The sequence below is a fragment of the Myripristis murdjan genome, chromosome 8 (assembly GCF_902150065.1).
Source record: "Myripristis murdjan chromosome 8, fMyrMur1.1, whole genome shotgun sequence".
In the NCBI taxonomy this organism is placed as follows: Eukaryota; Metazoa; Chordata; class Actinopteri; order Holocentriformes; family Holocentridae; genus Myripristis; species Myripristis murdjan.
In genome coordinates this window covers 26,480,172-26,505,367 of record NC_043987.1, presented here as the reverse complement: position 1 = coordinate 26,505,367, position 25,196 = coordinate 26,480,172, and the positions used below count along the sequence as shown (strand labels likewise).

General features: G+C 43.1%; 1 protein-coding gene across 2 annotated transcripts in view; it reads left to right on the top strand.

The window, feature by feature from the left end:
* Positions 1-21,827, top strand: part of spop (speckle type BTB/POZ protein) — a 93,740-nt gene extending 71,913 nt beyond the window's left edge. The window contains exons 7-11 of one of the 2 annotated variants that reach the window (XM_030058518.1): positions 7,088-7,265; positions 13,518-13,573; positions 16,551-16,673; positions 17,709-17,851; positions 20,761-21,827. In XM_030058518.1, coding sequence (XP_029914378.1) covers positions 7,088-7,265; positions 13,518-13,573; positions 16,551-16,673; positions 17,709-17,851; positions 20,761-20,905 — 645 coding nt within the window. In that variant the 3' untranslated portion in view covers positions 20,906-21,827. The remainder of the gene's footprint in view (positions 1-7,087; positions 7,266-13,517; positions 13,574-16,550; positions 16,674-17,708; positions 17,852-20,760) is intronic. The other variant, XM_030058519.1, reaches the window with a different exon arrangement.
* Positions 21,828-25,196: the final 3,369 nt, after the last annotated feature.

The following is a 25,196-nucleotide window of genomic DNA, read 5'->3' as shown; positions in this document are numbered from 1 at the left end:
CAGACACAATGCGATTGGGGCTGCAGTTGCTGCTGAGTTAAGCGCACATCTAACTAGGTGGAAGCGGTGGAGGACAGAGCAAAACAGGCAGAGTTTTCAAAACGTCTAGCAGGAGCGGGTCTGTCCAAGGTCTCGATATAAACTCAACTTTGTTGTGCAATTCTGACACAATATGATCATTTCCTCCATTTTTCCTTCGGTGCCTGGCTGGCTGCCTTGTTTCTATTGGCCCCACAGGTATTCGCCTGCCCTTTGCTCAATGCAGTGAAAAGACATGGCACGGCATATGCCATTGAAAACAATGGGTTTCAAAAGACCATAAGCTTTTCTTGCCTGGACTAACACCCTGGTAAAATGCTTGCATCAAATTCATGAACAGTGTAAGAAATATATTAGGGTGGACTATTTTCAAATATTATTTTTCTTAAGAGAAGTGGATGCAAATCTGTCAGTGAGTGAAGTAAGGCCACTTCTCATTGTTTCATTTGTTTCAGTAATATTTTTGGAATCAGGTGATAATACCTTCCACTCCCATCAACATGATGTCATGGGAAATTCTTGAAAGGAGTTAATTGTAATATGGGGGGGGAAATGTTCATTTCTAATTACTTTAATGAAGAAGAAAAGATAAAAATAATACTCAATAAAGAACTAATGAGTAGCTGAAGGTTTCACTGTTGTTTGCATTCAAAGACAGTGGGTAACAGAATATTCACAAGCACAAAGGCTGAGATATTTCAGCTTGTATGTGCTATTTAACTTTTTTATTTCCTGGATTTTCTGTTGATGAAGTTTGAGTTTCTGTAGGCGGTGCGCTTTTATTTGTCTGCTGAGTCATGGTGGTTATCACTAGTCATGCTAACTAACATGCAAACGCTTCTTCTATTTATTCCAAACAAACTGCCGTTGCTACGGAAACACAAAGCACGTCTCTCCCCGCGCACCAGAGGATTTTTCCCAGGGAAGACGCTCCAGACGCTGGGTGTTTGCAACAGGAAATGTTAAAGCTTTCATGAACTGGGTCTGGGTTGAATCACTGCTGCGTTACAGGTGTTAACAGCACATTAACAGACATTAATTTATATGAAAATGCCACAGATTGTTACTTTAAAGCATGCCACTTGGAGGAAATTAAGGGTTGACAACGCAAGACGGTGAGGTTTTAAAGTGTATAAGTTTTTCTTTATGTAGCCGCTGTCTTCTGAGGGAAGTGTGTGCGGTGTTTTTTGTAGACCTGTGTTTTAATAGCTTTGGGACGCAGGGATATTTTTGTTGTTGGTGTCAGGCTCACATCTGATCCGACTACTATTCTCAGTATTATTAGTTACGGCGCCTGTTGCAGATGGACAAGGGCTGCTAATTTTTACTGCTCTATCTGAATCTGTCAACTAAATTATCTCATAATTGCTCTGAGTGTGTTTGATCCTAGTGAGCAATACGGCCAAATGATGTGTTTTCCTTGCCTGTATGTGCCTGTGGCAGTGTGTGCCACCTCTGACAGAGCGAGGCTGACTAAGAAAGGGGGAGAGCGAGAGCGAGCGAGCGAGCGAGCTGCAGTGTGGGTCTGTGGCATCAAGCCTGTTTACTCTGGCTGGCTGGAGAGCGGAGGGCAAGTCATGCATTATAAAAAGCTGGTGATGAGTTTTGTGCTCAGGGGTTCAGACGACAAGTTTGAAGTTCACAGATCTATTAAGGCATCACAGACAAAAGTTTATGTGTGTGTGTGTGTGTGTGTGTGTGTGTGTGTGTGTGTGTTGGTTTGGTTTTAATGAAAATACTAGTGTCACTGAGTCATTTTCTCATCGGTCTCATTCCTCTGCTACTTCAGAGCCGCCCGGTTATTTGCTGCATGTGCACAGCGTGAAACACAGCTTTCCCTCCACCGCTTAAAACATCCAATTCGGGGCGAAAACCATCAAATTCCCATTAAACATTTTACTGACAGACATATTGTTGTAGCCGTGTTACATCACCGCGCAGCCTCCGTTGCCGCGATTGTGTAAATGACTAACTTCTTTCATCCTCTCCGGCTGTAACAGCTGACAAGTATGTTTGAATTGCAGCACCGACGACGCAGTTCATCTGGGAACTTATAATTGCAAACATTTGTTTCACTCTTATCGTGTCACTGAGGAGTTTGTTTACGCTAACATTACTGTTGTTAATAGTTACCCATAAGGTCAGCAGCAATGCACTTTTGATTACAAAGGCGCCTGCCCCAAATTGTATGGCTAAAATGATGCAGTTTACAAATGCAAATGTTACTTATGCAAATGGACGATGGATTATTTAAATGGCAGTGGCAGGAGTGCAGTTACCAAAAAAAGAGAAAATCAATCACACTTTCTTTCACTGTCAACTGTATACAGCTGCGTACTGTGCCGTATGGTGTGATGCGCGAGTGTGTGTTGATGTGGTTTGATGAGGTGAGCGTGTCTGCGTTGTTGCTGTGTGTGTGTGTGTGTGCGTCTGTGTTAATCTTTGTGTGAGAACGCACAGGATTGAACGGACTTAAAAAAAAGAGAGGTAAAACAACAAGTGCCTCATAACTTAATGAATTTCATTTGATTTGATTATTATTGTTGTTGTTTTTTCTTTTTTTCTTCTTTTGCAAACTATTTCACGCATGGCAAAACACTGTAAATCCATAAACAAATGCATAAATGGGCAGAAAATGATTGATGCATTATGAATAAATCATCTGGGCGCCGAAACTCAATATTAACTCTGCCTTGCCTGGAGGGTTCAGGGGGAGCTTAGCGACAGATCCATCTTGATGTCTGAAAAACCTCAGTTACCAGGAGGCGAGTGCTGCAGTCACTACATCTCATGGGAATTTAATTACCAATACTAATGATGACAGCGGCGATACGGCGGCGATGATTATTCATTACCGCTGTTCTTTACCTAATGCTGTGTAGAAAATGCCCCCCTATCATCGCCGTCTTTATTTTTCTGTCACTGTCATCCAGGGATGTAGCGGAAAATAAAGACGTGGGTAAATTGCGAGGTCTTATCAGTGATCATCACAAAGCAAATATGAATAAAATACTAATATTAACCACCAGTACAAACAAAAATCAGTCTTACTCTCAGAAAGAAAAAGCATTTATTTATTCCGTCTTCATTTAAAATGCTGTAGATGTATGCCGGCTAGGGCGGGGTGACAAAATCAAATATCACGTTATCTTTGGCGAATCTTCTTACGATATTGTACGGATGACTGTGTGGCGCTTTTGTCGGATATTTTACGGGCAAGAGATTTCAATCATTAGAAATGTGGACATGACGATCCAGGAATCCAAAAAGGTAGAGGCGAATAATAGAAGAGCTAACAAAGCCCTAATAAACTCGGAAAATTGCATCCCCTTGCAGATGCAGCTGCATCCCTTTGCTGTTAAAACGGCAACGCATGTCATGTCATGATATTTTTAACATCCAAAATCCCAGATGATGAATCGTCACGTATCACAATATTGCTAACATGTTGACATTCTGTTCTGCCCTAATGCCTGAAAAAGGTGGGAGGGCGGGTGAGCTCTGTTTTCCAAATGAAAAGGTGGATAAACTCAGTGCATCCCTGTCATCACCTGTAATGAAAAGGAGTGTTTTTTTTGGAGGAAGAGGAGGAAGATGCAATGCAGGGCGGTAAAGGAGGAGGGTGACAGTGACTGAGGATGACAGCTAATGGTGTGAAGACTGTCAGGGCAGCCACTGTGTCTAAATAACCAGGTGCTGCGATTTATACTTTCTGCCTGGTTAAACAGTGGAATAATTGGTCAAGTTAGCCAGTAATTAGACCGGCTCTGCCGCGCTGCGTCTCAGAGCCCAGCGACGGCTCCGCCATGCTAATTGGGCTATTTATACTGAAACACATTGACCGGGCTCGCTGGCTTCCCCTTCCATTCGCTTTTCAGCACTTGTTTATTTTTTCAGTGTGTACTCACATCACAGCGCTGGACTTGGTACCCTGCTCCCCTCCCCTCCACTCCTCCTCCTCCTCCGCTCCCAAAGCCATTTTTCATTCCAACTTGAGCTCAGTGAACTCCTGTCCTATGCCCCCTCTCTCTCCCTCTCTCTCTCTCTCTCTCTCTCTCTCTCTCTCTCTCTCGCTCCCTCCTCACTTGTACAGCAGTTCCCTCTCTCCCAGGCTTTCTGTATTGCTAATCAGTGTTTTATGAATGCCTTTGTCTGTGTTATGTGAGAGACTGTCTCATCCTTGTGTGTGAGTGTGTGTGAGTGTGTGTGTGTGTGTGCGTGTGTGTGTATTCCTTTGTGAGTGTGTGGAGATGGATGTACGTCAGTCAGACCTGCATCCCCCTGGAGTGTGATTAATGAAGCCAGCTGTGGAGACCAGACTGTGCCGTAGACACACACCCACACACACACATATGCACGCACACACACAAAAGCACACATAGAAGAACACTGTCAAAATGCTTCTTTCTCCGGAAAAGTCACATTTTCTTTTCACTGTGTTCCTGTCATGTCTGTGCCAGAAATGAGCTGCTGTTTATGAGAAGCCATCTCTAACTGGAGATCCCTCCTAAAGCTTCCTCTCCTGTCTTCGCCTCTCTCCCTCTCCCTCTCTCTCTCTCTCTCTCTCTCCTTTTATGTGTGATGGCCTCTCTATTCTCTCTTTATCTGTCCGTCACTCAGTATCTGTGCATCTGTATTCTCTCTCCCTTTTGCACACGCCGTCTCTCTCTCTCTCTCCCCTCTCTCTTCCTTTGTCTCACTTTCTCTCACTTTCTCCCTCTTTCTTTTCCCCTCTCTGTCTTCCAGTCTTTCTCCTCCCGGCTAACCCTCAAACCCTCATCAGGAGCAAACAAGGCTCCTTGACATTCAATTTCCTGCTTGGCACGCACTTCTCCATTGTATGTGTTTCTCCTCTTTTTCTCTGCCTCTTTTTGTGCACGCTGAATGAACGGCTGGATGGATGCGGCGTTGGATGACTGGTTGGACGAGGAGGGGGACTGGCTGTTTTTCATGGGGTTTTGGGTGTCAGCCTCCCCTGGCTGAGCCTTTTAGCAGCAAGGTCACTTTGCTGGGATGTTGTGGGGATTTTCAGCCTTTTTCTCTACAAACCTGCTGAATGTGTTTCGGACCTGTCGGCAATGAAAACAAGAAAAGAAGATTGTCTTCAAGTGTTTTTGTTTATCTGGTCTTATCTCGGGCTGGATAATGTGATAATGGTTCAGAAAGTGATAAGCTGTTCCTCTAAATGGGTTGAAAATGTAATAAATGTTTAAAAGTAATAACATTTTCACGTTGATACAGGCCTCAGAAGTCATGTCATCTTTTGTCTCTGATTTCCTCGCATTTTCAAGCCCTTCAGATTAAAAAAAAAAAAAAAAAAAGTTTGTCTATTGGAGAAATGAATGGGTTTTCCTTCAGAATATTTCATGACATCTGGACATTTGTTTGTATATGAAAAAGAAAAGTTTTTGCACATTTTGCATCACCTGAACATGACTGGTGTGGTTTAAGAAAAACAAACTGCTGACCCGTGCACACACCCAGACTCGTAGTGATTTTCCTCTTCTTAATACTTTTGTTGTCGATGTTGGACAAAGAAAACAGATCGAACAGCCAAAGACACGGTAGCTAGCTAACCAGGTATTTTTTTTTTTACGGCTCAACATCAAGCCAGAACAGTCCTAGATGTAAATTTAATCATACAAAGCCGGTCACAGAACGGCCAGCTACATATTTAAGGTGCACTGCAGTGTTAACAAATTATTTTGGTGGGAAAGCCGCATCAGAATTCTGTGGATCGAGCCCCATTTAAGAGAGAAATGTGCAGATAAAAATGTCCAAGTGTTATACACCACCTTAAATCACACACTGTGACAGGGAGGATCATAAACCTCATCTATTTTCCTCAGAGAGAAGATGTATTGCATCCTGAATTCCATATTTGGGCCAAGGCCTACGTCAGAAATTAAGAAAAATGTTAGATCCTTTGTAACGTATTGTATGTCGCAATCTTAATGTAATAATGCATTACATTATCAGGACATGAAAACATTACTGTCTCAGTCTAAAATTCTTGCATTATCCTTTGATTTTTTTTTTTTTTAAGAAAAGTTTTTGACTGATATTGAGGGATTTTGATAAATTATAAAATTATCTGTTAGTTATTACATTATCAGCAGCTACAGGCCTCTTTTAATGAAGAAAACCACGCCGTCAGCGCCGTTCTGCGCAGTGCTGTGGCTCGCTAACAGTGCTATTATGTGGGCTTTTTGTTTGATTAGATTGTATCACAAAGAGATGAAAAAAACAGGCAAGCCAGTCAATCCAGCCTGTCGGAAATTAGTTAGTAATTAGTGTGTGTGCGAGTACGCGGGTGTGTTTGTGCGTGCGCGCCTGTGCGTGTGTGTGTTTGCACTCAGTCCTGTTGAGAGATAAATGAGGCTGGTTGACATTGTCTAGAACAGGTGGTGAAGTCAGCAGGGAAGACGTGCATACAACTCTTGTGCACACACACACACACACACACACACACATATACACACATACACACACAATCACAAATTGACTTCAATGCCTGTTTGGCTCGCTTTTAGAGTGTAACCAATCTGATTGGGTAAGAGGGAAGAATAGGTGGTCTTTGAATAGCCCCCATATTGAGGTGCTGATGTATTGATTACAGAAGCAGAGGGCCACATTAATCATTCACAGCGTGTTTGATTGACTGATGAATTGTCTTGTTATGAACATTGCATGCAATTTATTTGCCTCCATTTCAACCACGCAGTGAGTTACAGGAACATTTCAGTCTAAAGTGAATATTTTTCGCGAATGCTTAGTCACTCTCACACCAGTTGGAACACCGCTGAAGTTTGCAGGACCACCAGGAGCTAGCGGCTGCATCTCACACACACTCCTTAACTATTAAAGTCAGGTAGATCCGGTTGTTTACACTTCCAAAAAAAGAAAAAGAAAGACCATCGCATTTCTCTGAAGGAGGGTAATCATCGTGATTTGTATTGCACTGTGGCCCCGGAAGCTGTGGATTTACCCGTGTGTCTCTATGTAGGAGATAATGAGTCAACTAAATTGGTGAATTGTGTGTTTCCAGGTGAGCGTGGTGCAGGACTCTGTGAACATCTCGGGCCAAAACACGATGAACATGGTGAAGGTTCCCGACTGCAGGCTGGCCGAGGAGCTCGGAGATCTGTGGGAAAACTCCAGATTCACCGACTGCTCCCTGTGTGTCGCCGGCCAGAAGTTCCAGGCGCACAAAGCCATCTTAGCAGGTGAGAGCCTCCTGCGCTCATCGCATACCGGAGAGAAGACAGATACAAGCTTCCTGCTCAGCTTTCAGGTGGTAAATACTCATTAGGCGCATGGAGTTTGGATATTGACTCCGATTTCTCAGACTTCCCAGGCTCTGGCATCAGCAGCGAGGAAATACCTGTAGGCAAGCCGGGTCATCTAAAATGTGAAAAATCAAAGTGTTTCATCACAAATGCTGTTATTTTTCATCTGCGGTTGACATCGCAATGCCTGAAACGCTAAATCCGATGCATCGCTCATGAAATTCATGTATGTTAAGTGTGAAAAGCCTGATGAGACGCAACTAAAGCCTGAAGATCAATCAGGATGTGTTCGTGGCTTCAAACGACTTTGAACATGTGGACACTTCTAACACACACACACACACACACACACACACTGAGTGATCAATGGATCATGTGGAAGCCAGGCTTTACTGCACACACACACACATAGACTCACACATGCATGTTGCAGGTGTGTTATGCACTCCTGTTCGCTCAATAAATGGATAAATTCTGTATTAGACTGATATTAGCCTTTTTTATTGAGGATCACCAAACGGTCAGGGTTATCCACCTTTGAATCGATAGATATGATGCAGTTTATTTGATTACATCTTTATTTTAGTATTCATCAATATTATTATACTGGGTTTCCATTTTAGTGTCAGATCAGCATCTTAAGTCATTCAGTGTCATATTCAGTGTTCAAATTTTGTTTGTTTGTTTTTTTTAATACAAGTTTCCAGAATTTTCTCGTGTGAAGTGTCATTCCCTTGATACTAGTGGGCTGATCGGCCTTATTCTCCCTTGTTACGCCGTGTTTATCTTGAAGACTGGACGATTGTTTCACTTGTTTTAACAAAAACTAGGTTCTTAAGACTCAATGTGAGACTAAATAATGTTAAGATGGATTAGATTGGCAGCGTAATCTGTCTTTCTGAGGGTTTTCTACCATGACAAGAATAAAATTCTGCGGGGAAACATTGAGGACTTGAAATTTCTTCCATTTTTTTTTGGGTTTGAAAAGGGTAGAATTTAAATATATTGAACATCCGCACAGAATAACATCTTTTGTTATCTTCACTGTTGCGTACACCCTCATATTTGCAACACACAAACAGAAATGGCATATTCGGAGCAAATTGTTGGAGATATTGGCACTTTGATGACAGCCAGAATCAGATGGTGAAAACTTTTAGGAAACTGATGAACTGTGTGTCTCTGTGGGGGCGAGGAGAGGCTGTTCATTATTGGATTTGTTGAAATGTGTGTGTGAGGAGCCATTTTAATTATGTGCTGCTGTGGTTTGGGCTCTTTCCCTTTTTCTCTCCCCATTTCTCGCGTTCTCTTTCCATCCTTCCTCATGTAGCTGTCTCTCTCTGTTTCTCGTTCTCTTTCTCACTCTCTCCTCCTCTGCTCTACCTGGGCCAGGCGACGTCCCTCCTCCCCGTTATTCTCCCTCTCGGCCGTTCCCGTGACAACTCTTCCGGCTGTTAATCGCCGTGGAGACGGACAGAGAGGGATCAAACGAAGGAGGGAGAGCAGCTCAAATTGGCCTCTCATTGGCCATGTGATCTTTACACCACTACTCGATGTGGAGTCTGTCTGTCCCTCTGTCTCTCCTCACAGAAAAAAAAATGAAAAGGAAAAGAAAAAAGATCACAGAAAAACTGTTCCCCTGCTCATCTGCCTCTGTCGTTCTTTCGTCTTTCTTCTGTTTTCTTTTGGCGGTTTTGCCTCCTCTTCCTCTCCCGTCATTTCTCTTCCCCATCACTATTCATCTCTCTCCCTCTGTCTTGTGCTGAATCTTTGTCTGTGTTCTGTCACTTGCCCTTCCTTCGTTCGTTCGTTTGTTTGTTTATTTCTCTCTTTCTTTCTCTTGTGTGCTTGCTTGCTTTCTTTTCCTGGCTCTCGCCTCTCTCCATTTCGCTCCCTAGATCTCCCCCTTTTCTTAGTGTCCTACTTTGAGTCTTTGCAGCTTTGTTTCTTGTGCTCCCTGTCTTTCAAATTGTCTTCTACTCTTCATTGCTCTATCTTCCCCTCTCTTACTCCCTATCTTTCTCTTCCTTTCACCATTTATATCTCTGTGTCTCTCCCTCTCTCTCTCTCTCTCTCTCTTTCTTTCTGTCTCTGCTCCCCCTCCTCTCTCTCTCTGTTGCTGCAGTATGAGCTCACCAGTATTGAGCTGCACCAGCCAGGCTTACTGTAGGTTTATCCCCAAGACAGTGTAAAGTCTTACCTAGGCAATAAGTAGTTGGTAAATGTGCTTTCAGTGCAGACATCTTGGAAATGTCTCAACTAGTTTCAGTAAAATGGCATTATTAAAGGACTTTGAGAGAGTTTAGCCCATCTCTGTGTCTCCGGTAGACAGTAATACACCAGGCAAGCGGGTTAGGCTGGTACAAAGAAGCAGCTATTACACAGTAAATATATACATTTTTGACCTGGCCTACCCGCTAGAAAAACGGGACTATTTACATTCGCAAAAGTCCTGTATGTTCATAAACATGACCATAAGTCAGAGTCCAGTCCAAAAAAATGTCCAACAGATGTCCGCTCTTTCAGCCTCTCAGATGAGTCGCGAAACGTTCACATAGGAAGTCTAGTCGTCTTGACTCACTGCTTGGAGATTCATCCTGGATGGTCCTGGATCGTCACATCCGGGTGCACTGCAAAAACGCAAAATCTTACCAAGATTATTTGTCTTATTTCAAGTCAAAAATGTCTTATTCCTAGTCAAAATATCTCATTACACTTAAAATAAGAGATGATCACCTCAGAAGTAAATTGTTTTTAGACAATTTTCACTTCTTTCAAGTGAAAAGTCACTTGAAACAAGTGAAAATTTGCTTGTTTCATTGGCAAAATTTGCCAGTGGAAAAGGTGAAAATTCACTTGAAATAAGTGAAAATTAGCTAGAAACAAGAAACAAATTTTGCCAATGAAACAAGCAAATTTTCACTTGTTTCAAGCAAATTTTCACTTGAAACGAGAGACAATTGTCTAAAAACAAGTTACTTCTGAGGTGATCATGTCTTATTTTAAGTGTAATGAGATATTTTGACTAGGAATAAGACATTTTTGACTTGAAATAAGACAAATAATCTTGGTAAGATTTTGTGTTTTTGCAGTGTGGGTCACAGCTTTTCAGGTGACCTGTTTACATCTCGATCTCGATCCGCATCCCGATAATCACCCAGGACTGTCGCACGGATCAGAACGTGGCAGTGAATCGCCGCGTTAAACCATCAAGCTCAAGTCCTGGATGCTGGTGGGATTTTTGCTCAGTATATAAGAGATAATACAGTGTGCGAACAGTGTGAACATAAATCTTTTTCATAATAATTCAAAGTTGCTGCTTGTTAATCTGTCACTTTTAAATTCATAACTTCTGAAGCCAAAATTTCAGTCTTCATCATCACTAAAGTGAATTATCAATCTGCAGTGCAAAAACCTTTGGCTGTCTGGCTAACTTAACTCACTTCCTGTGTAAACAAAACAAATTACACTAAACAGGACGAGCCATCTTATGAACCCAACAGCATGTTCTTTCATATTTTACTGATCTCCAAAACAGTCTGGCAGGTTTAGATGCATAATTAAAATTACCTAATCATCCAGCTGCGAGTTCTTATTTCCTCACCATCAGGATGATGCAAACAACCTATTACTGAACATGTCGAGTTATTTCGGTGCACCTCTTCTCTTCGCATGGCTAAAGGGCCTTTCAGACTGCAGAGTGTTTTCTTATGGAAAGACGCAGATTCTCAAGTACTGCCTGTGAGGTGAGGCTCACTTTTTTGCACGCAGATGGAGCTGGAAATAGTTTATCTTCAGTGGATACACTCTGCACGTCAACCCCCAGGTCCCGGCCCACATCTCTGATCTGCGCCCGCCTCGATTTCTCTCCAAAACGAAGTCCATGCGAGGCGGGTTGTGGATTTCAGGTAAAAAAGCTCCGCAGTCTGAACAGGCCCTAAGAGAGGCTGGTGCTCTGGCCTTGTTGGTGTTTTCACACTCTTTAGCTCGATGGCCGACGAACGCTAGTTGTAATCATCCTCATTACATTCTGCATTACTCATGACTCATTTTAAAAAGTGATTACTCATTACTCACATATGTGAAAAATCGCTCATGAAAACTAAACAGCATCAGTGTCCAATGTTCCTATATCCCTTTGCTCCATAAAATCAAAGTAGTGGGAAAACTTCCACCGAGAGAAAAGTAAACTTTTCTGTCATTAATTTCATCTAATCAGGACCGGGGTATTATCATGGTTTTGGAATAATCCCTCTTCAATCAGCCACTCAGAGGGCTGGTAAAAGTAACAGCTTATGTTGTACTGAAATTGAAAAAGTAAGTGGTTGCACTAATATTATCACAAAATGCAACAAAAACTAAGAATAATTAAATAAAAAGAACTCAGCCTAAAACATATTGTCTGGTTTTCCAACTAAAATAAAAACAAAAACTCATGTTTTATTTATAGTTTTGGTTTTGATTAAACGCCAAGTGTGGAGAGGACAGTAATTTCTATCACAGCGGCAAATTATTCTCCCCTCATGAGATCCACTTGTAGTCGATACAAGGGGAGCGTGCACTTGCAAATAGAAGAAACAACTGCAGTTTGTTTGCTGCTCTTCATCTTACAGATAAAATCGTCACAGTATCACTCAGATATGGAATGAAATGGAAGCGTTGCATTTAGATTACCTCGGTATGACAAGTTTTTTTCTTTCGTTTGTGAGTGTGAGCTTCCCTTGCATCTCGTATTCATTGGATTTTTAGGCCAACTTGCCCTGTCTTTGCATGTCCAGCCAGTACAGGCGGCACAGATTCAGTTTGTGCTTTTTTTTTTGATCTGAAAATGAAATAAGTATTCCACATAAAAAGCCATCTTCCCCCGTTTTGGCCCAAAATGAAACGACTAAAATCAAAAACAAAATAAGTAGAATTGAAACTAGAATAGGAAAAAAAAACAAAAAAAAACTTTTAAACCTTGAAACTGCGGCACAGAAGTGACTCAGAGTGCACTCCAGACGCCGGGGAGAGGTAACAGAGTTCAAGCCTCCTGACGAACATCCATGTGGGAATCAGCCGGGGTGACGAGGACTGCCTGACTGGGATGTTTCAGCCCGAGACGATTTTCATCCCGCCTCACTGTATACTCTCAGGTTCCACCGCTATGGCTTTTTGAAGGTTGATAAAAGATATTTTTTGGGCTCAAGTCACCAGTAGATATTTTGTACTGATAGCTTACATTTTTTCCATTTTCATGCTAAGAAATTCCCACACATTATTCATTGTTTCCCCCACAATTTGATTCTTGACAGCGTGGAAAAGCCAACTGTGTGAAAGAGTGAGGAAACTTTTCTTTCTCAAGCCAGGATGACAACAACCGGAAGAGGAATGAACGAATCTATGAATACTTTATGCATTAAATGTGATGGCAATGTCGCATTAGACTCAATTCAGATCATGGGCTTCTCATAATCAGCCTGTGCAGTGCTCACAGAGACATATGAATGATTATTGTGCATGTGTTTTCGTCACTGAAAGGAGCTAAATGTCGTTTATGACTGTCCGGTTGTTTACTTAATAACTGGAGGGCGCCATGAGTGCAGGGGCAGCGAATTTCATTGTCAGTCTAAATAGCAAAATATTCCATAATACGGCTTTAAAAATGTCTATTGAGGCAGGAAATGCATTCAAGATGTGTATTAGACCTCAAGGATGCCCACAGTGTCTTTTGTTGGAAAAAAAAAAAAAAAATTGGACGTAAACAAGCCAAGTGTTTTTCTATAAGAGGAACTACTTGAATGGTTAATGACCAATGGGCCAATTTCACAAAACTTCCTTCAGCGGATCCACAAAGGCAGGATGTAGCGGTAACTCTGACCGTGCAGGCTTATTGCGCAGCAGCACACAAACCAGAGGGCAGATTGATATGAGTGTTACACATCGTATATAGGCCTCAGTCCAGACAGTCTATGAGCGCTGAAACTGAGCAAACACACCGGTGAGGTCTTCATCAGGAGCTCGGCTTTGTTCACATGATGCTTGTCACTGCTGTCAGTCATCTGCTTTCCTCTCCTCTGGCCCCGTGGCAGGCGGTTAACACATATCAAAGACGTCACCGTGTACAAACACTTCAGACAATACCAACTCCTCACTCTCTCTCCCTTTTGTCTCTCTCTCTCTCTCTCTCTCCCTTTCTCTCTCTCTCAGCTCGCTCGCCGGTGTTCAGTGCCATGTTTGAGCATGAGATGGAAGAGAGTAAGAAGGTGAGTCGAGCGCTTGACACTTTGCTGTGCCTTCGCCCCCGTTCCCACGGTGGCGACTATCTCTAAGTTCTCATCTTTCTCCCTGTTGCGTCAGCTGGCACTCACCTTCCCAAACATCCGAGTGTGTTTGCATGTGCTCCTGCATGCACTGTGGGCTGCTGCTGGTCCTTAAAAACCAGTGGGGGAAAAAAACGTACTTAAAAAATGACTTAGCTACACATTTAAGGCCTTAAAAGTATTGAATATAGTTGTTAAAGTTGTTTTTTTTTTTTGTGTTTCATCATGCAGTGGTAGGTTTTTTAACCTGCACATATACTCTTAGATTAATAAAAACAAGGCTAGCAGTAAAAGTTTCCATGATAACAAGTCATGTAGTCCCATATTCAATCTTGTTTTCTGTTGAAAAAAGTGAGAAAAAAAATTCCAGTGGGATTCCAGATGAGTGTTTCCAGAATTATCTTGAATCACGTGTTATTTTCTTGTGTACAACATGCAAAATCATACCTGTCCAGTATCCCATTTTGGCCGGGATTTTCCCGTATTTTACCCTCCTTTCCCGGCCCCCTCCCGTATTAGTATTTTCCCGTAAATTTCCCGTATTTAACCTGCATTTATTAAAAATAATAATAATAATACCCCGGGGCGAGCCTGGTATGTGGTATGTGCAAAATATGTTCTTTTTTTCATCTTAAACTCATTACTAAATACAGCTGGACTTTGTGTCCCTGAAAATTTTATTACCTGTTGTCCCTTTAATACTATTTATGCTTGTCGAAATTTCATTGGCTATTTTAAATTTGAAATAAGTAGGTTCTCACATTTTTTTTATTCACTTAAAATAGTTAATTTTATTTATTTATTTATTTATTTTATTCAATTTGGGATAGCTTTAAAGCAGCTTTAAAATGTTTTACATTCTCTCTCTGAAACCTGTAGACCTCACCCTTACTACTGTTACTGTTACTGATGTTTTGGACGCATTAATTAGAACTACGTCTTTATGGCTGTGAGCGTGTGTGTATCAGTGTGCATGGGTGTATTACAGCATTGCATATGTGGATCATTGGTCTTCATAATGTCCCCTATGCACAGTGTGTGTATGTGTGTGTGTGTGTGTGAGTGTGTGCGAGCGAGAGAGAGAGAGCCCTCACGCCACAGTTGGTTGTGCTGATCTGATAGGAGATGGTGGTGAGATTGAACCTCGGTGATTTAGCCGTCGTGTCAGCGGAATATTGATGCCTGCGCGGCTCGAATGGGGAAATTATAAAGCACAGAGCCAGGAAATGCATCTTAATTGCTGTTTAAGTGGGCGTCTTCATCAGAGAGAGGGAGAGATGGTGGGCCGCGTCCCCATACGATACAGAGAAAACAGATAGATGGGTTAACACTCCTCTGCAGCACTCTATAGAGGAGAGACAAATGAGCTCATAAAGAAACACTCTAATAGAGGGCTGCTTTGTGAATAGAGAAGAGCTTCACACTGTAACTACAGGAGCCACAAATCTATTTATGAGGCACCGTTGAAATTTCCTATTCCTCAGTTGGCCTTATCTGCAGCGCTGATGGAAGCTCTATTGGGTCCCTCCATGTGACTTCCAGTGTTATTATGCAGTGACAAAAATGAACCAGAGTGAAATTTGTTGAGCCTCCGTCGTCTGCATTTCAGACCCCTCCTTCGAAATCTCCGCCTCGCCAAGTCATTTGGTCTGATATCCAGAGTTAAAATCTTCTTTTCCTTTCTCACACAAAGTCATCTGCCAGTGGGATGAGATAATCCCTCTCGTTTCCAACGCTAATCGACTTGTCTCCAGAATTTTCTTGATGCTAGTGGGCCGTATTCTGCCTTGTTTCAACATATTTATACTTCCCCAAAGAAATTCCTCAAATAAGTGAAACTGCATTGGACACTCATTGGATTATTTCATCCCATTGGGAGATTTTGTTTTTAAATCAAGATTTTTAACAAGATATTAGACTAAACTTTGGTAAAATGGGGATTTTTTTTTTTTTTTTTTTTTTTTTTTTTTTTTTTTTTTTGTAGTGCATCACTGGCTTACCTGGACTGATTAATGTGACAAGAAAGCACCGATCGGGATGAGCACCACGAGTCTGTGTGAGGTTAATTCATAGACAGTATGTACGTGCAGGACTCATGTCGCATAATAAGAGTGTGCGCTGAATTCATGCTATTTGTTTTCAAGATTGAAAGCTGCGTGTGTTCACAGGCACTCGTGTTTCTTTATCTGTGATTCTGCACATGGGCTCTGCGCCCAGCTGCTCTGTAAGCGTAACCCAGCAGGTTTCACACTAACCCCTCGTTATTTGTTTATGTGTGTGTTTGTGTTGCTGTTGAGTGGTCAGAGTTGACATAAATGCACTAAGCTGTCGGTGCGCCCCGCCTGACCCTGCTAAAACGCCGGTGGTCGCCGTGGTGACGATAAAGCAGTGTTATAATTGGTTTACTGCTTTGTTCTGCCTCTTGGAGCGGAGGGAAAGGTTCAGGTTACCGTCACTGTGCCGACAAGCGATAAAACCTACTTTGCAGGCTGCAGGCGCTGTCAAGGAATGAATGCTTGGGATTAATTTCCAGGAATCAGCTGAAAAGAATTAAATAAATGTAGTAGAATGTAGTTTAGAGTTTTGCTGAAACGTGTTTCGACTGTTCAGAAGCCGCCCCCCCCACACCCCACCATGTTTTTTAAAAAAAATCTGTACCTGGAACTTATTTTACATCGCTGCATATCTCACTGTCCCTGTGCATGTGTGTGTGTGTGTGTGTGTGTGTGTGTGCTAAACAAGGTGAGTAAGTTTAATTCAGGTGGGTGTTGGGATATTTTAGTTAAAAAAAAAAAAAAAAAAGTGCTCTGCCATACGCGGTTTTGAAGGATTGTCAAAGCATCTGTCTTTATATTTCCTCTCCTTTTATTCCTTTAAACCCTGTGTGTATTCTCCTCTGCTGTCCTTTCCTCCCATTCAGAACCGTGTGGAGATAAATGACGTGGAGCCAGATGTCTTCAAAGAGATGATGTGCTTCATCTACACAGGCAAGGCCCCCAACCTGGACAAGATGGCTGACGACCTGCTGGCTGCAGCTGACAAGGTACAGAGTCTGCATATGTGTGTGCGTATGTGTGTGTGTTACAATGCTCATTTACACACAGGCCTGCATACATACATGCTATTCAGCTCACCCACTAATCCCTGACCACACACACACACACACACATACATGCATGGTCCGACAAAAATGCACCACTACAAGAAAATACAAACCTACCACGGCATGTCTGCTCATGTGCCACACACACACACACACACACACACACACACATACATGTATGCACCCACATACACATGCACCAACACAATAACTCCCTCTCATTACTGCTTTATGAAGTGCCGACCTTGTCTGCTCAAGGATTTCCGTCCATTCGTCCACTCCCGCGTTTTGCTCCTCCACTCGCGTTCCAATGTCTCTCTCCATGTTTCCCATCATCGTGCGAACTCCCTCTTTGCACCCTATTAATAGTGAGGGTTTGCTCAGTGTAGAGCTGGATAAACAGAAGGTTGAATCTGGCCAAGGCAGAGGCCATCCGTACCATTCAGACGGCTCCCCAGCAGCCTCTCTCTCTTTTTTTGCACAATAGCGAAGGCCCTTACCCATTTAAGTCCCTGCCTGCACCTGAAACCCTGCATGCCTCAGCCCCACTCGTGATCTTGAGGTATTCACGTGTGTGTGTGTGTCTGTGTGGTTTAGCGGACGAGGAAAAGATTATTTCTCTGAATATATTTGCGAGCAAACTCAGGAATCTGCTCTCAGGGTTGAACCTCTTAAAAAAAAATAAAAAAATAAATAAATAAATAAAAATCCCTTCCTGTCTCCCTGTTTCTTCCCTCACACCCACTCACTCTGCACAACTGTTGCCTTGCTTTCTCTCCACCATCTTTTCTCCTATTTAAACAAGCCCTTATTGCCATTTGCAGTGGAGTAATTGTGTGTTTGCAAATGATTACACGATGCAACAATGGTGGGTGATGGCAGCTGAGATAATTTAGTTTATCTGGCATTTCTCTGCCGCTCTCTCTCTCTCTCTCTCTCTCTCTCTCTCTCTCTCTCCCTCTCTGTCATTGTCAGTACGCTCTGGAGAGGCTGAAGGTGATGTGTGAAGATGCTCTGTGCACGAGCTTGTCTGTGGAGAACGCCGCAGAGATCCTCATCCTGGCCGACCTGCACAGCGCCGACCAGCTCAAAACACAAGCTGTGGACTTTATCAACTAGTGAGTTGCACGTCATCCATCTTCTCAAACACTTCCACACAAATATTTATTTATTTATTTTTTATTTTTTTTACCTTCTTCTCAAAGGACACACACGCACTCACGCACACACGTTGCGTTTTGTTAAAAGGAAGTCATTAATTTTCAATGGGAGCAATTTTTGGCTCCCATGGAAATTTAATTTAATCCCCACATCAGACCATTTTGCTGCCATATCACATTGGGCCATTTAGCAATAAACCCCAGTTGCTGATGTTAATCATGTTGCAGGCAGCCTGTTTAGGTAAGATGGAGCCTATTAAGAACGACTGCTATTTATGCCCACGGTGAAGTGATTGATCCAGCAGTTGAGCGCCCGGTTAAAACTAAGGAGTCTCTCGATCACTACCATAACCGTGCCTAAATAGCTCCTTCCCTCAATTTCTGACGCTTTATTTCTCAGCCACAGCCTCTCCCAGCCAAGCACTTTTTCCCTTCACCCTTGCTTTTCCTCTGTCCTCCCTTTGCTGTTTCACCCTCATCTCTTGGCGTCATTCCTCTTTTGTCCCCTCCCACTCGCTCCCCGTCTGTCCTCCACCTTTTCCCTCCTCTTGTATTTCCCATTCTCTGCTTAAGAACTTATGTGTGCCTAAGGTGTTCAGTAATGCAGATTTTCTGCCCCTAATCCCTGTCATTAATTGTGGTTATGGGCGTTATGACAGTTTAATTTGCGACAGCGTAGTTGTTGTGGTGGGAAAATTGGCCACGGGGGACTCTGGCCAGCAAAGCGTTATCAGCCCTCCTCCCTCGGACAACATCGACAGCAACAAGAGCAACAAAACAAAAATCAATATAGAGGACGAATATAGAAAACAAACAACCACGGAGGAACCAATAACGCCCCCACCACCACCGCCGCCGCCACCTCCACCTCTTTCCAGACCAGCCTTTACAAGCGGCTTACAGTCATCTAGTCGAGACAATAGTAGTGCTGCTCTTCCTCCAGCTCCTGTCGTGGATGGTAAAGCCACCTGAACTCTTTTTACTCGATTTTTTTTATTTGCAGAAAAGAGTTCAGCTGCCTTTTTTTTAGGTTGACATAAACCTCTACAGGTGCGGTATGCAAAATGTAGAGGCTCGACTGAAGCAAGGAGTGTGCAGGTTCAACTCTGGAAAATGTGGAGTATGTATGTAATTTGATGGTTGATGGTTTTCATTGTGCTTATTCCACATTTTTTGTCGCTTGAGTCTCACAGTTCTCACTTAAATCAACCTTCGGCAATTTTGCAAAATGCACCTTCGCCATATAGTCATAAATGATGGTAAGTAGTGTCACACTGGTGTAAGTTATATGAAGCCAGAAAGAGGGGAGAACCACACAGTTAAAAAAAAAAATGTTTTGTTTACAGTGCTGGCTTTTTGCCTTATACTGTAGTTATCGCCTGTTGGAGGTCATGACGCACCCACTTTTTTGAGTTTCCACCACATCCCTGCATCTTTTCCGCCCACGACCTCCTGTTTCTTCTTCCATCCTTCTTTGCTGACACTCATTACTCCCTCTCACCTCCCTGCTTCTTTCCCCTCTCTACTCGTTTCTTACTCCTTCCATCCGTCCCTCCTCCTTCCTCCTCCTGCTGTGGCCGCTCTGCCCGTGTCCTTCCGCACACTGGCCATCGCTGGAAGCGGAGGTTCACGTCCTCTGTGGGGATTAGGGTCAGAGGTTGGCTGGAGGTCTGGGGCTGCTGTGTGGGCGATGCATTAACACACACACACACACACACACACACACAAACACGCCAAGTGCAGACATGCCAAGACAAAGGCACATATAAACACACACAGAGGGATGCTCACACACGCTGGTGTTTATTTACACACAATAAAACATGAAAAATGTCATTAAAGGCCACACAGCGGTGTGCGTGATAGTGCAGCCCAGCACCCCGAGGGCGTCAGGGGGTGGAAGTTGCCACAGGGCCTGCTGGTGCAAACTCACATCTGTGGGAGATGGGCACTGTGGTTAGGACATCATGAGCCTGGAATTATAAGGTGTTGAATTTTTTGTTTTAATATAAATTGAGTTATCCACATATTAATGATTGTTCCTTTATGCATGTTTATCTGAAAAAAGTGTTCTTCTAAGATTTATAATAAATAATTACCAAAAAAAAAACAGTAACCGTGGCATCGCTCACCCTGAATGTAATTGTTTTTTGTGTTTGTGTGGGTGTGTGTTGTTTTGTTTTGTGCATGTGTGATGTGCATTGTCTTAGCATTGCAGCGTGATGCTTGGCGAATTTTTGGCCTGTTGGTGGCGCTGTGGTTTACTTATCAGTTTAATATCAGTGTAAAAATGCGTCATTCCCCAAAGGTTCATCAGATTTGATCCAGCAGCGTCTGAGAAGAGCTTTGAGTCTTGTTGGCCTGGTGGTGGTGCTGCAGCAGGCCAACAAGTTAAAAAAAAAAAAAAGAATTAAAAATGTTGAACCCCAGTGTGAAAATCCATTATCCCCCCAAGTTTTGTCCAAAACAGGCCAGCAGAGGCTCAGAAATCATGCATGATATACGTGCAATCCTTTCCCACTCATCGATCATGGGGAATAACTACATATGACAAAGAAAAAAAAAAACATAAGAGTTCTGCCAGCTTGGATGTCAAGTCTTTGATGCTCAATATCTAAGAGCTGCACTCCACTGAGACCAAACCTTATAATTCCAAGCTCAAGAGATACTAATTTGTCAGCTTATGTAAATTTATTTTCACTCACTTGTTTTGTTTCTTGGTCTTTTCCTCTTTCATCATCTTTCATCTGTATCATTTTTTTTTCTCTCCCCACTGTCTTTTATTTTCTATTTTCTATTTTCTCTCCTTCACTTCTCACATCTTCTCTCTTCCTCCGTCTCTGTTGCCGTCTCTCTTGTCCTCTCAGTCACGCGGCTGATGTGATGGAGACGTCGGGCTGGAAGTCCATGGTGGCCTCCCACCCCCACCTCGTAGCAGAGGCTTACCGCTCCCTGGCCTCGGCCCAGTGCCCCTTCCTGGGTCCCCCGAGGAAACGCCTCAAACAGTCCTAGTGGTCTGGAGAGACACTCGTGTCCTAACCCTGCTACTTCCTGCTGTACCAGCGACCCCACTGCTCCTCCGTCCCAGTTCTCCTCTTGCTCTGAAAGCACCCAGAGACGCCTAAGACTGACACCCAGGACTTGGCCGTGCAGCTAGGGGAGCTTCAGACCCTCCGCTCCCCTTAACTGTGCCGGACTGAACAGCCACTTACAGGACTGATGCTGCAGGGGAGGTGCAACACATCTCTGTAGGGGTGGGGTTGGGATGGTTTTCACCTTCTTTCCCCCCTCCTGATAAAATCTGCTGGATAGGAACCTGGAAAAGTACGGATCGCAAGCTTCAAAGCCCCGCGTATTCCATGTATCCTCCATCTAAGAATATTGGAAAGCCAGAACCTCATTCTGCAAGTCGATGTTGGAATGAACTGATCTATCGCCTAGAAACAGAAAGGTCAATGCTGAGTCCCTGTAAATAGATTCTTGTGGCATATTGTCTTTTTTTTTTAAAGTCCTCTTTTCTTGTACCATGTCTCGTGTGTTAAAAGCCCAAGCTTTCTTCACGAAAAGAAAAGCGAACAGAGTCAACCAACCAAAAAGTAAAAGACTATTACTCCTGTTGTTGATGATTCACATCAGTGTTTGTACAAAATGTTGTTTTTCTATAGCACAATCGATCAGGTGTGCTCTTGAATAGCAAAATGAAAAAAAAAAAAAAAAAAGATTTATTTTGGCTTGAATGAAATAAGACAGCGCTGAACACGTTTTATTGTTCACACTGTTTGACCTATTTCTTTAAAAAAATGTTAAAAAGAAACCTACCTGGACAAAAAAAATAGCTGTTTTTACCTACCTGTTGACTACATTCCTCATGACTGTAAAATTGTGAACAATGTTTCGGTCTCTAAACTCAAGCAAATAAATCTATTTTACATTTTCTGTGGCTCGCCGGTGTCTCTTTGGCCCGTGATGTCTTCATCATTCCTCATTAGGCAGTTTGACCGCATCTACCAGCTATTGACTCATTAACACACCGCCGCTTTCAAGTTGCAGCCAGATCTGCGTTCATGAATTACACACATTCCAGTTTCAAGTCTAATCCTCTCCTGATCAAAGTTCAATCCCCGGTGCATATGCTGCTTCCCCTCGTCTGATCACAAGCGGCTCGTATCCAGCTATGCAGTATGTATGCTCCGCTCTCAGTCGTGGTCGTGTTTGACTCTGGTCTCCGTATGCCCTCTTAGAGAACAGATAGGTTGTAATCACCTCGGAGTGAGCTGGACCTAACTCTTGCACTGTATTTTAACAGGGATTTCTCTTTGTTGACCAAAGCTGAGGCCCAGCAGGCTTTAGGGAAGCTCATCCCTGAGCCCGGCAAATCACTCCTCATCAAACACTCAGCCCCGGCCACTGATGTTCGTGGGTATGCTGCCGTTGTCCAGGCACTTTATCATCAAACAGAGGGAAGGCAATTATTTGGGATGCAGTGTACTGTAGCTTCTGGACAAAGCACATATTAGTGTCTCTCTCTCTCTCTCTTGCAGGCGGCCGTCAGCTGTGTTGCTATAGTCGGCGTAGAGAGGCTTTTATCCAAAGTGCCTTACAGTACCATGCATACATTTTAAGCATGGATGAACCCCCCAAACCCCAGCAGAGTGGGTGCCGTCCCACTGAGCTGCATGGGACCACAGAGCCAAGAGCTAAAGACAGAAATGGGAAGAGGTTTTGTTTCACCGCGGTTCCCTTCAAATATGCCGTCCAGCCAACACTCCTGTGTCCGAGAATTTCCCCACAAAGGTCAAGGTGTGAGTGTGCACATTAGAGCAAAAGAGAGAGAGAGAGAGAGAGAGAGAGAGAACATGGCAGGCATACAGTGCTGTATGTGTGGGCCTGTATGTCAGCACATAGACATGAACCGAGGTAGGAAAAGGTTTAGTTAACTTGGTTCTGGCCTCCAGTGTGACCTTCATCGTATAAGCTGCAGTTTGAGGCATCAGAGTGGGATTTTTTTGCAGCTTTGACAAAGTCGGCTTGTGTTGCTGCTCGCAGCTAACCTTCTGTGTCTTTGTAAAAGGCGTGTGTTGTGCTTGGGTGTGTGTATATGTGTGTATGTGTGTGTGTGTGTGTGTGTGTGTTGCAGTTGGCTTTAGATGAGACAGTCAGGGGGAGATAGATGGAGCGATACATGTGGAGAGGCGTACTCAGTTGCTATGCATGCCGTATGAGTCTGTCACTCCCTCCCTCTCTCTCTCTCCTCCACTCGTTCCTTTGCCTGCCTCCCCATCACTCAACTCCCCCCTTTTATGGGAGAGAGGAGAGCGAGGCGCGGCAGGTCAATGCTATAAAAGCCGGTGACAAGCTCACTGTCTGTGTCAGCCTGCCACCGCTAAAGAGGAGGAAGAGCCGGGCCGAGATTGATGCCTGCTGCTCTGCACTGCCCAGCTGGAGGATGAGAGGGGAGGGGAGACGGACAGGGAAAGTTGTTTATGTGTTTGTGTGTGTGTGTGTGTGTCAGAGGAGGGGGTCATTTTCAATAGCATCAAGTTGAGGGGTTTCAAATTTAAACCTTGACTATTTTGATGACTTCTGAGTAACTTCTGGTGAGACTAAAAGCAACTTTTAGCGAACCGTTGACATCCGATATTGTTCTGTCAGTTCCTTTGAGTTGCACTAATTTTAACCCTATAAAGCCTGAACTATGAAAGAATTGGCAGAAAATTCCAGTTTTTTGAAGTTGAACCCTTTATTTAGTCCTATAACAAAATATATATATACAGGGTTACCCAAAAAAAACGGGAATCTTTGAAGTGCGTATTGGCAGACATGAGCAAGTGGCAGCACAATTTTTAAAAAATGAATATTCCATCATTGTTTCTTAAATGGCATGTTTTAAGGTTTCAATTACTATGAATAAAATATTTTTCTTCCATCACTCTTGGTTTTATTGGATTGTTAAAAAGTTCCCATTTTTTTTTTGTCAGCCTGTATATACAAAAAAATAAAATAAAATAAAAAAATATGTTATTACACGACCTTTCTGTTGTATGATATATGATATGTACTTGAAGTGCCAATGGTATGGTCCAGGGTGAACAGGGGAAGTGTTCAAAGGTGTACAACAGTATTTTGGTCAAGTTTTGATTAAACTGAAAACGAAAAACGGAATTGAAAACGTGTATCATATATGATACGAATGGCTTTATAGGGTTTAATAGATTTACAATAATTTTAGAGAACATGCATGCATGTGCTGGCCAAGTATAAAGTTTCACAGAGCCGTATATTCAACAGACATTGTTCAACCAATATGTGTGACAGACAGATACAATCACAACTGTTGATGAGGAGTCAGAAGAGGACCAGTACGGTCTTTGGGAAAAAAAAAAAAAAAAAACTAAAAAATGGACATGTTTCAACAGTATCCCTGTAAAAGCTTGCATCGTGTGAGTTGGCATCCACTTGACAGAGGAAACTGAACTCACCACTGTCAGATCTGTTGCCTCTCTTGTCCCTTTGATAGAAAGCATCAGACTGGGCTGGAAAACATGAGCATGCTGCGCGCAGTTTACTGACGTCACACCGCAACATCTCAAACTGTTACCACTTGGAAGCACTGCATTTTTTTTACTCACTTGATGCAGCTTTAATGAGAGTAGACTCCGATCTCTGTGGTTGACATATTTCTCTCGCGATATGCCCGAGCAATGCAGCTGGGGGGGGGTTTGTCTTTGACAGGTGAGGGGGGACTCAGCCAGGCCTTGGGGCAGAGAGATGGAAGGACAAAATGACAGAGGTAATGGATGGATAAAGGGATGAAGAGTGATCGAGTGTCATTGAGGTGGGATAGGACCAGACGGGAAGCGAATGAAGGAGAGATGAGAGGATGGATGGCGAGAGCAGTCCACACAACTGACACTGTTGAGAGATTTGTCTTGTTTCTGCCCCATTTGTCTTGTTTCTCCGACTTCAGCGCGCCCAAATGAATTAAATCTCATAAAAAGATTCACTGTGACAGTGCAACGGCGGGGATTTTGCTGCGGTGCCGGCGCCTGCTGGGAAATACTGGCGGTAAAATGCCGCTGATGCCAGTTTAAGGAGCATCCCTTTCCTCCATTTTGAGAGGATTGCCTTCAGGATTAGGGGACATGCACAAACAAACATGTACCGCTGAAATGCACAATGAAACGCCTGCTAATAACAGTGGATGTAGAAATTAGAGAAGGGAAGGAATTAAACAAGGGAGTTGAATCAAATGCACACGCACACACACACACTCACGCAAACACAAACAGACACAATTACACAC